This window comes from Sinohyriopsis cumingii, chromosome 1, assembly GCF_028554795.1.
Source record: "Sinohyriopsis cumingii isolate HCF-2022 chromosome 1, ASM2855479v2, whole genome shotgun sequence".
Classification (NCBI taxonomy): domain Eukaryota; kingdom Metazoa; phylum Mollusca; class Bivalvia; order Unionida; family Unionidae; genus Sinohyriopsis; species Sinohyriopsis cumingii.
Window position 1 is genome coordinate 133,280,410 of NC_142961.1, and position 12,459 is coordinate 133,292,868.

Here is a 12,459-nt window from a genome sequence, read left to right on the forward strand (position 1 = left end):
TATGATTCTCTTACTTTCAATGTAAGCAGCGTATTTCATTGATAGAATTGTTCCGCTCCACTTGGGAGGAAAAGTCTTCAATATATGTACTCCAGCTCTCTAGGTATCCAGCCTATACCCTTCTCAAGCTGTGAGAGAGACAACATTACATGGGGCAGCGTAACTCGGCTGTACTTACACCATGAGTAGAGACTCCAGTGAAATGTTTTTCTTTTGTGTTATGCAGTCTTGGGTATTATGAAAGTGTGAGCTTGTATTGGAATTTGGGATATAGTATATTTGTATGTACTGAAATAGTATCATTATTGGAATAATATTCTTCACAACGACACATCAGGAAAAACACAGGTTCCTAGCAGACGACACAAAATGGCTTTAATTCTGCACTTGAAATACGCAGAAAATTTACGTGGAAAATGTGAAAGACAAGCAAAAGTATCCTTCAGAGGTAAGTCTTTTTAAATTTATACACATGACACGATATTTAAATTTGAATTTCCTGTTGAAGATCATACCTTATAGAAGTGACATGCATTAATAGCGATAGTTCATCTCCAAGTGTCATTAAATTGTCCATGTTTCCACTAGGAAACAATATGATTGACAGGAATTAATCAATTATTAAAAGTTGGTTGATTGTAAATATTTTTGAAACTTTGGATAGCATGCTGCATGCAACCATTAATTTTCAGAGGAAGTGGTCCGTGATACAGCTCATGTAATTTATTCCTCTAAATTTCAGTATGGACTCTGGCAAAGTTCACATTTCACAAGGATATATATTTATATATATATATATAATATATATATATATATATATATATATATATATATATATATATATATATATATATATATATATATATATATTTGGAACATTATAACAAGAAGTAAGCAGAAGGTATTCCTTGTGTGGACATATACATGTGTATCAAAATACCTATGTATCAAAATGTATGGGGTAGAGAAGGGGATTTAATACACACAATGACAGTACATAGAGAATCACTGAGGCTTGTCAAGAAGATTATGGTGTGTACTGGAGTAAAATCTAATTTCTTGACTTTATGAGTCATTATTTCAAGCATTGAAAAATAAACTTAAGGCTCAAAGTGAGTTCACAAGTGGATTGTGTGAGAGTTAGATGGATGAACCATTATTGGTAATAATCTAGCAGTTGTTTGACAGAATTTTTGCTCTGTCTGCGTGGGTTCGAGTCCAAGATTCAGCCAATGTGGGTATGTGAGAAAGCTTGCCAGTAGCTTCTCGTGGGTCGGTGGTTCTTTCCGGGGTTTTTCTGGGTTCTTCCTCCACCATTAATACTGGCCGCCATGTATAGCCTATCTTGTGCTGAAAAATGGCGTTAAACCCCACAACAACAACAACAACAGAATTTTTGTTTTATTTTATTCATATGCAAATTCTATGGTCCTGGTCAGTTTAGTTCTCTATCAAGGAAAAGTATCTATCAGGATTTATGTTTGTTTTTTAATTTATACTTTGAATTTGAAGTTAGGTACATCATCAGAGAAATTTGATGCTAGATTTTAATTTCCTTTATAGAATATTGTATATGTGTATTTCTAGTTTTGTTGATAAATAACATAAGGTAAGCCCCATCTCGTTCAAAAAGGACAATACATGTAATTTAATGATACTTCTAAATTTGTGTATGATGCAATATGCCTTTTCGACCATCTTCCAGACTGAATTTAGTCAAATACATTTCTTTCATGTGCTGCCAATTCTTCAGCTGACTGCACCTGTTGTTGTTGTTGTTGTTGGTTGTTGTGGGTTTAGTGCCATTTTTCACTACATGATAGGCTTAAAATGTCAGCCAGTAAAACTGGTGGAAGAAGAACCCAGGAAAAAAAAACCGATAAGAACCACTGACCTATGGGAGGATACTGGCAAGCTTTCTCACATACCCACATTGGCTGAACCCAACATGGACAGAGGTCAGATGTCAGTGATCAGTAATGGTGAATCATTGCACCCACAGATTTGTGATATATAAGATAAGATAAGAATTCTTTGTTTCAGACTACATAGTCCATACATCTAAATTAAAATATAAAGTAAAAACACTGTAAACATAAAAGAACATATATATCATATGTACAAGTATACAGATACACCTACAACAATTAATTGTGCCATGCATTGTTAAGAATGAAATTAAATGGCACATGTAAAGAGTAATTTGTTCCATCTACTAATAATATGAGAATAAATGAATGTCATAGTTCCAAAGAGATTTCAATATACAGTTCTTACTATTAGATATTCTTGTCATCATTGAGAATACATACTTTCTCATTACTTCATCAAAACTGAGTACATTATAATTTACAAACATGTTGGAGGCACTGTTCCATCTAGGAAGACCTAATAGAAAACGAAGACTATTATTATAACCAATAACTAGTTTTCTTTTCATACATTCACTAAAGTTTGTCCACAGAGGAGCACAATACATAGTGCAGCAATAAAATTTGAATAATCTAATTTTGATATTCAGTGAACAATTCTTAAATTTATGTAGAAGCATGTTTGTTCGAGTACACAGAAATCGGTAATGTCTCATCATATCTTCATTATCAGACCTATTGGATTTCAAAATATGACCCAAATAGGTATAACCATTGACATACAAAAGAGCATTGCCATTAAGATGTACAGGGGGAGGATAATTTATATGTATATATGCATCATGCAGAGGTTGCATATGAAATCAGTCCTTTAGTTTCAGACCATCCATGGTTTTGTAATTTTTGTGTTGTATGAATTAATTGTACATGCCAGATTCTACCTTGTAATCCACAACAATAACCCCAGGACAGTAAGTCATTGATTATCCAGGCTAATGCACAAACACAGATTTTCTCAAGCTAACTCGTTGTCCAGGTAAAGGACAAACATAGACAAACTTGTTTACCTGTTTAATATAGCCATAAAATCTGCACAAGTGGTGACTGTCGGTATCATCAAGTTTTGTACATTATATACTTAATGTCAAGAAATTGTTGTTTGCATGATTTTCTTTTGAATTAGTCTGATATTGTTTCTCACCATTTCTTAGCTCTAGGTACTTCATGACCCATCAGGGATGGAAATGCAGTGATCTTTGCATACTATTTGTTTAAATTACATGAACTTAATGGTAGTTATTCAAAAACACTCCTAAATTCAGTTACAGTCCTGAGGATCATATTTCTTAATTTTATTCACTCACATCAAAAGCTTTTCATGCTGTTTTCAACAACAGGTCATCAATGAGTACATTTTCTTTATCAGATTAGTGAGGTTGTAGAATAAAACGTGTGTCAGACACACAGGAGAACTTTAGCGTGGACAAATTTAATATACCTTGTGATAGACAGTGATCCCTAAAAATAAGTGTTAAGTATGTAATTTGTGAGATAGGTACTACACACACACACACACACACACACACACATATACAGTATGTAAGCTTAAACTTTACTGATATATTCTAGTTTTATTAAGAAGGCAAGACAGAATCTGCGTGGCTGTTGACAATGCTGCCATCTAGGAAGAAAAAATGTGTGAGTGGCTAATAAAATACCACTGGTTATTATTCAACTATCTAGTGTACAATCAAACTATATGGTTGGTGGTGGGGGGGGTTAATATCTTAAATGTAAAATTTTGTGCAAATACAAAGCAGAACAGAGTCTGTTATTTTACATTTGGGTACTTAGTAGATGCTGCCCTTCAGGTTATTAAGCATAATTTCTAGCCCCTGGTTATTAAGCATAGCCTCTAGCCCCTGGTTATTAAGCGTAGCCTCTAGCCCCTGGTAATTAAGCATAGCCTCTAACCCCAGGTTATTAGGCATAGCCTCTAGCCCCTGGTTATTAAGCATAGCCTCTAGCCCCTGGTTATTAGGCGTAGCCTCTAGCTCCTGGTTATTAAGCATAGGCTCTAGCCTCTGGTTATTAAGCATAGCCTCTAGCCCCTGGTTATTAAGCATAGCCTCTAGCCCCTGGTTATTAAGCATAGCTTCTAGCCCCTGGTTATTAAGCATAGGCTCTAGCCCCTGGTTATTAAGCATAGCCTCTAGCCCCTGATTATTAAGCATAGCCTCTAGCCCCTGGTTATTAAGCATAGCCTCTAGCCCCTGGTTATTAAGCACAGCCTCTAGCCCCTGGTTATTAAGCATAGCCTCTAGCCCATTGTTATTAAGTGTAGCCTCTAGCCTCTGGTTCTTAAGCATAGGCTCTAGCCCCTGGTTATTAAGCATAGCCTCTAGCCCCTGGTTATTAAGCATAGCCTCTAGCCCCTGGTTATTAGGCATAGCCTATAGTACCTGATTATTAAGCGTAGCCTCTAGTCCCTGGTTATTAAGCATAGGCTCTAGCCTCTAGTTATTAAGCATAGCCTCTAGCCCCTGGTTATTAAGCATAGGCTCTAGTCCCTGGTTATTAAGCATAGCCTCTAGCCCCTGATTATTAAGCATAGCCTCTAGCCCCTGGTTATTAAGCATAGCCTCTAGCCCGTGGTTATTAAGCACAGCCTCTAGCCTCTGGTTATTAAACATAGCTTCTAGCCCCTGGTTATTAAGCATAGGCTCTAGCCCCTGGTTATTAAGCATAGCCTCTAGCCCCTGATTATTAAGCATAGCCTCTAGCCCCTGGTTATTAAGCATAGCCTCTAGCCCCTGATTATTAAGCATAGCCTCTAGCCCCTGGTTATTAAGCATAGCCTCTAGCCCCTGGTTATTAAGCACAGCCTCTAGCCCCTGGTTATTAAGCATAGCCTCTAGCCCATTGTTATTAAGTGTAGCCTCTAGCCTCTGGTTCTTAAGCATAGGCTCTAGCCCCAGGTTATTAAGCATAGCCTCTAGCCCCTGGTTATTAAGCATAGCCTCTAGCCCCTGGTTATTAGGCATAGCCTATAGTACCTGATTATTAAGCGTAGCCTCTAGTCCCTGGTTATTAAGCATAGGCTCTAGCCTCTAGTTATTAAGCATAGCCTCTAGCCCCTGGTTATTAAGCATAGGCTCTAGCCCCTGGTTATTAAGCATAGCCTCTAGCCCCTGATTATTAAGCATAGCCTCTAGCCCCTGGTTATTAAGCATAGCCTCTAGCCCGTGGTTATTAAGCACAGCCTCTAGCCTCTGGTTATTAAACATAGCCTCTAGCCCTGGTTATTAGGCATAGCCTATAGCCCCTGGTTATTAAGCATAGCCTCTAGAAAATGGCAAGAACAGGTGAATATTAAATAAAAAAATGGAAGAGTCTTTGTTTTAATCTGAAATCTATAAAATACATTTTTTAACAATATAGATTTATGAAAATAATGAAATATTGCCTTTGGTCTTGTTTTGCAGTATTTACAGCAATATATTAGTTTTTATATATTAAAAGTTGATACTTAACTGATTCATTATAGCAGTATCATTTTTATAAGTTACTATATAAGTACAGTGTAGTATAACTAATGCAACTCTATATTATCTGTCTTTAATATGACAGACTGTGGTGTTTTAATTATACTGGTCATGAAGCAGAAGAGCTTTAATGGGATGGCCTGTTGTGTATCATCTATCCTTCCACTGGCAGAAGTCTGTTACCATGACTCCTACTACTACTTGTGGGATTGCCACAAAATTTTACACACACATTCATGACAAGGTCTAGTTGGTCCTAATGAAAATGGTGCTGCTTAAACATCCAGTATGATCACTACAATCGCAAGCTTGAAAATCTTGTTCCTTCACCTGAAAGGATGATCCTATCAGCATGGGTTTGTCACTAAAAGACTTCTTATGTTGTTTTCTTTGTCCTAAATGAAAATGGTGCTGATCTAACATACAACATGGCCACTGTTGCAGCCATCTTGAAAATATTGTTTTTGGTGCTTTTCCTAAACAGAAAGTTGTATCATCATGAGGTTTTCACTTGAAGACTTCACATGGTGTCTTCTTTGTCCTAAATGAAAATGGTACAGTTCAGACATTCACATTTTCTTCCTTATAAAGTTGTCTCACTATAATGTAATATACTCCATGGCTTACATGGACAGCATTATAATGAGGGTGTACTGTATGATCATTGAAGCAGTTACCTATTTGGGCCACTGTTCAAGTGATCCCAAAAATTCATTCCAAAGACTATGGTAGGTGAGATTTATTCAGACTTCTGCTTCCTCTGTTAAGTTAGTGCAACTGACCGTGCAGTTTTTGATGATTTGTTATAAAATTTCATAAATGTAATGGTCATCACCTGAAAATGCCTTTACAAAAATCACTTTACTCCTACAATTTTTGTGTGAGCTGTTGCTCTTTTTGTCTTGTAGCATGCTGCAATCTTGTCAGTGCAGATAATCCTTCACTTATTGATGGATTCCCTGAAATTTGGTAAATACTGTGGTCATTACATATTGACTCCAGCAATTGTTAGCTCTGTGGGACATAGACCTGAAGAACTTATGGGATGTCCTATTGTCCTTCGTCCATATGTCCATTATTGCTACTCCTTCTAAAATACCAAGAGGATTGGCATAAAACTTTACAAACACGTTCATCCCAGGGTCTATTTGGTGCTAAAAGTAAATGGTTTGACACTTAGACAACCAATATGGCAGCCACAGTTGCCATCTTGAAAATCTTGATATAGCTACTCCTTCTGCATGGCAAGACATGCCAAGATGACCTTTTCACCTGAAGACTTCTTACAAAATCGAGTTGTCATAAATAAAAGTGGTGCTGATCTTGCATCCATCATGACTACCATGGTGGTCATCCTGAAAATCAGATCCAAGATGGATGATCATATCCAAATTTGATTTTCTCCAAAAGACTTCTTATGATGTCTTTTTGAATCTAAATGAAAATGGTACCAATCTAACATTTAAGATGGCCACCACTGCATCCATCTTGGAATCCTGCTATTGCTACTTCTGTTAAACAGAAAGTGATATTGAGATGGGGTTTTCACCAGAAGACATTTTTAGGTGTCTAGTTGGTCATAATGAATCATGTTATTGCATTCTGTCTTAAAGTTTTATATGGATTGCACTGAAATTTGTTACATATTACAGTCATCATTTACAGATGCTCATATTAACATTTTTCTGTGCCACTTTAATTTTAAAAAAAAGTTATTGCCCTTTTTGGACCTGTCTCTAGATGCAGTGTTTAATATAATTTTGTTCAAGCAGTTACTCTTGCAGTGTTCAGTGGATAGCTGTGAAGCATTGTTTTATGGTCATCATCAGAAGATATGCCTGTTGACTGGTCATTTTGTCCACATTATTTTCACAAGTGTGACACTCTTTTTCTTTTTCCTATAGACTCGCCTCCACCATGTAGTAAGGGTAGAATTTGGGAGAGGCATGGATATGTTTATGTGAGCTAATTGTCCATTCCACTAGATTAGCATTGTATAAATCTTGACCATGGAGACATCCACTAATTATCATTTGTACTGCCCTTAATCTCAGTGTGTTTTTAGATTATTTTATGTGGGTATCTATTTCCCACTAAAGTAAACCATGTCAGAAATGAGTCAGAGAAATAAGAATGTAAACATTCCCCTGAACATCTTGATACTCAATGTAGAGAGATGCATAGATCACAGGTATCTTATTTTCATATCAGGGACAGGCTAGCAGATTGTATTTACCTGTGATATTAAATTTACATCATGAGAAAGACTCCTTTTATATATACAACATATCAAATGATTATTTTGTGGTCAGATTTTCGGAAAACATACACGCATACTGACAATTCATTTTGAGGTAGTTCAAATTCCTGTCAAAGTGTAGTCTTGCAAAAGTTATGGTGATTGCCTAGGAAAAGGCAATTACAATTATTAGATTACTAAATCAATAAATTTAATTTACAGCATGATGTTACTTAATTTACTCTGTCATACATTTGCTGAAAGAAAGATTTTAGCATCAATGTTCATTCATTACTGCATAATTAACACCTCTAAACTTGTAGCTATCTTCAGGCATGTCTGTACTTAATTAATTCAAAGTTTTCTGAATAGTGATCCTTACATCTTAATAGTGATCCTTACATATGAATAGTGATCCTTACCTATTAATAGTGATCATTACATCTCAGTAGTGATCGATCCTTACATCTGAATAGTGATCCTTACATCTGAATAGTGATCATTACATCTCAGTAGTGATCCTTACATCTGAATAGTGATCCTTATTCCCAGCACATTTTAGAATATCACTCGAAGCTTTGCAAAGTTTAGAGATGTCTTTCTGATAATATTCACACATATTGAAGCAAAAACCATCGAGTTTTTTAATCTTCTTGTCTGCTGCATTTTTGTAAAATTCAACAAAAAATTTATTTCATCAGACTACAAAGTGAAAATTTAAAAAGAACTTACAGTAGTTTGAATTAAATCCCAAATAGTCCTATAAATTCTATCACAAGTCCAAATGTATGAAGTTCCAATTGAATTCCAGTGATATTTCAAATAAGTTCCAGTATTGAATGTGTTGATCTGCCTATAGCCTTGAACGTGCCAATACACCAATGGCCTGAAGTGTGATGATGTGCTTAATCTTTTGATGTATGTAGTAATATAATCCAAAATGTATTTATCTGAATTCACTATAGTTTCAAATTAATGTTCCAGTCCATGAATTTTATTAAGCATGTTATAATTGCAGTGAATAATAACTTGAAAAAATAAATCAAAATAAATGAAAAACTGAATGCAACATTAAGATTGGTTCTGCTTCAGATGTAAAGGCAAGAATGAGTAATCTTTAGATTAACAAGATTTTATACCCCTCTTCTTGACCTCGGTTGCAATTACCATTTTCTGAAAATACTCTATAACTTAGTGGAATATTCCATTCTAGAAGATCCTAAGGTCAGAATCAAGACTGCCTTTAAGCTCAGATTCAGGCAAACATGTTTACATTAATAATTCTCTCAATATTTCATCCACACTCATAGAGAAATATTAGCTTTGTATTTATTTTGTTTACAAATTAAACGTCACTGGTCAGGTACACTATGAATTTGATTTTGGACATGGTTATGTAAGACAGATCTGCATAACATACATTAAGAAAGCTAACAAATAAGACAAATTAAATATATGTAACAGTAGTTCATGGTACATATATAAGACTTTGTGAATGCAGTTCTTGGTATGCATTTAAAATTTTGTGAGTGTAGTTCGTGGTAGTTCATGGTATATATAGGACTTTGTGATTGTAGTTCATGGTATAGATAGGACTTTGTAATTGTATTTTCATTTTATATAAAGGACTTTATGTTTGCACTTCATGTTATCGATAGGCCTTTGTGATTGTAGTTCATGGTATATATAGGACTTTGTGATTACTTACAGTTCATAGTATATATCAGATATTGTGATTGTACTTAATGCTATATTGTTATAACTTTATGATCTTAAACTAGAAAACAGAAATGAGCAAGAAACCAACAAGTTTTTGTAAAATTCAACAAATAATTTATTTCCCTTGAACACAAAGTAAAAATTTAAACAGAACTTACTGTATTGTGAATTAAATCCCAAATGATGCTAATAGTTCTGTCTCATGTCCAAAAGTTCCAATTTAATTCCAGTGGTGTTCCAAATAAGTTCCAATATTGAATGTGTTGATGTGCTTCTAGTCTCAAATATGCTTTTGATGTACCACAATAATATAACCCAAAATGACCTTGACTGAATTCACTATAATTTCAAATTAATGATTTAGTCCAATAATATCATTGAGCACTTTGTAATTCCAGTGAATAATAATTTGAATAAATGAATCCACCAAATTAAAAACTGATCACAACAATAACACTATTCTACTTTGGATGTTAAGGCAAGGATGAATAATGTTAATGTAAACAAGATTACATGCTCTCTACATGAGCTAGATCACAATTACCATTTTCTGGAAACAGTCAACTTAATATGAATATTACTTTCTGGAAGTTTGTGAGGTCAGAATCAAGACTGTATCATTAACTCAAACTGATGTAAACATGTTTACATGTAATAATGATCTGAATATGTAAAGCACATTCATAGAGAAATATTAACTTTGTATTATGTTGTTTACAAAATAAATGTCACTGGTAAGGTACACCGTAATTTGATTTTTTGGGACAAAGGTCACATAAAACAGATACAAATATACATAATATATAATCATGGAGAAAAGCCAACAAACATTACAAATTAAATATACATATCACCACATCTCATAAAGATAAAGAAAGATTTATTTTTTACATATTAGTCAAAATATACATGTGATTAAAATTATGTAAGATAAAGTCTAATGAAGGACACAAAACATACATGAAGCATGATAATACTTCTATACATGTGAAAGTCCATCTGCAATTAGAGTTTTTTTTCCCCTAGATGTTCCTGATATCAATATTGTATTCCTGAGACATCAGACTGCACCTTAATCATCTATGATTTTTGGTTTGCTAATGAAAATAAGGGGGTTGTAATCATTGAATACAATAATTGGAGAAGGAGCTGAACTAATACACACATATACTTAAAAGTATTGCAAAGCCAGTATCAAAGCCAAACATTCCTTCTCGATTGTGGAATAATTTCTCTGATGCTCTTTTCAATTTTTCTTTCAAAATAGCACATTGGATAATCTACACCATTCTTGTATTCTTGAATAAATACTGTACCAACCCCAACATCACTTGAATCAACATACATCTTAAATGATTGACTGAAATTTGGAGCTGAGAGTACTGGCTATGTTTATGTTGTTTACAAAATAAATGTCATTGGTTGGCTACATCATTAACTTGATTTTGGACAAAGGTCAGGTACAAAATGCAGATATACATAACATATAATGATAGAGAAAAGTCAACAAACAATACAAATAAAATATACATAACAATATAAGATTTTGTAATTGTACTTCACGGTACAGATAGGTCGTATGATTGTATTTCATGGTATTTATAGGACTTTGTGATTGTAGTTCATGATATTTATAGGACTTCGTGATTGTAGTTCATGATATTTATAGGACTTCGTGATTGTAGTTCATGATATAGATAGGACTTTGTGATTGCAGTTTATGGTTTAGATAGGACTTTGAGATCCTAGTTAATTATATATATATATATATATATATATATATATATATATATATATATATATATATATATATATAAAATAAACAACACCAACACGTAGAATGTGTGACCGGTTTCGTTTTAATGCTTCATCAGACTGAATTCAAACTGAATTCAATATCTTGCTTACGTCATTAATATGACATAAACAAGATTACGTCATAGTTTACAGTTTTAACGTAATTTAACGAATAATTTACATGGATATTGCAAAATTAATTTTCTGTATAATATAATTAATTATTTATAAAATACTTCATAGCAAACGTTATGAACACCATATTTGTTATACATATTTTTATTATATAAATTGAGTTCTTACCCTACTTAATAGCAGAAGAAATTATATTAGTATATATATATTTTATGTATTTATCTAATTTTATTTTTATTTATTAATGTTATTTCTTTATTTTCTTCTTTACTTTATCTTTTCTATTGATTTATTTTCTATACCTCTAATAAGTGTGCATTATACATAATATAAATGTTACTAAAACTGTTTATCTCTATTTATTAATAAATTTATATATATATATATATATATATATATATATATATATATATATATATATATACATACATACACACTTTGTGATTGCATAGATAAAACTGATTGTAGTTCATTGTCTTTATAAGACTGATTGTAGTTCATTGTCTATATAGACTGATTGTAGTTCATGGTCTATATAAGACTGTGATTGTAGTTCATGGTCTATATAAGACTGTGATTGTAGTTCATGGTCTATAGAAGACTGATTGTAGTTCATTGTCTATATAAGACTGATTTTGTTCATGGTCTATATAAGACTGTGGTTGTAGTTCATGGTCTATATAAGACTGTGATTGTAGTTCATGGTCTATATAACACTGATTGTAGTTCATGGCCTATATAAGACTATGATTGTAGTTCATGGTCTATATAAGACTGTGATTGTAGTTCATTGTCTAAGACTGTGATTGTAGTTCATTGTCTATATAAGACTGATTGTAGTTCATGGTCTATATAAGACTGTGATTGTAGTTCATGGTCTATATAAGACTGATTGTAGTTCATGGTCTATATAAGACAGTGATTGTAGTTCATTGTCTAAGACTGATTGTAGTTCATTGTCTATATAAGACTGATTGTAGTTCATGGTCTATATAAGACTGTGATTGTAGTTCATGGTCTATATAAGAATGATTGTAGTTCATTGTCTATATAAGACTGTGATTGTAGTTCATGGTCTATATAAGACTGTGATTGTAGTTCATGGTCTATATAAGACTGTGATTGTAGTTCATGGTATAGATAGGACTTTATA

General features: G+C 33.5%; 1 protein-coding gene across 1 annotated transcript in view; it reads left to right on the top strand.

Moving 5' to 3' along the window:
• The first annotated feature begins 369 nt into the window (after positions 1–369).
• LOC149807887 (otoferlin-like) overlaps positions 370–12,459 on the top strand; it is a 480,268-nt gene continuing 468,178 nt past the window's right edge. Inside the window, exon 1 of the mRNA XM_089962251.1 lies at positions 370–448. Coding sequence (XP_089818377.1) covers positions 370–448 — 79 coding nt within the window. The remainder of the gene's footprint in view (positions 449–12,459) is intronic.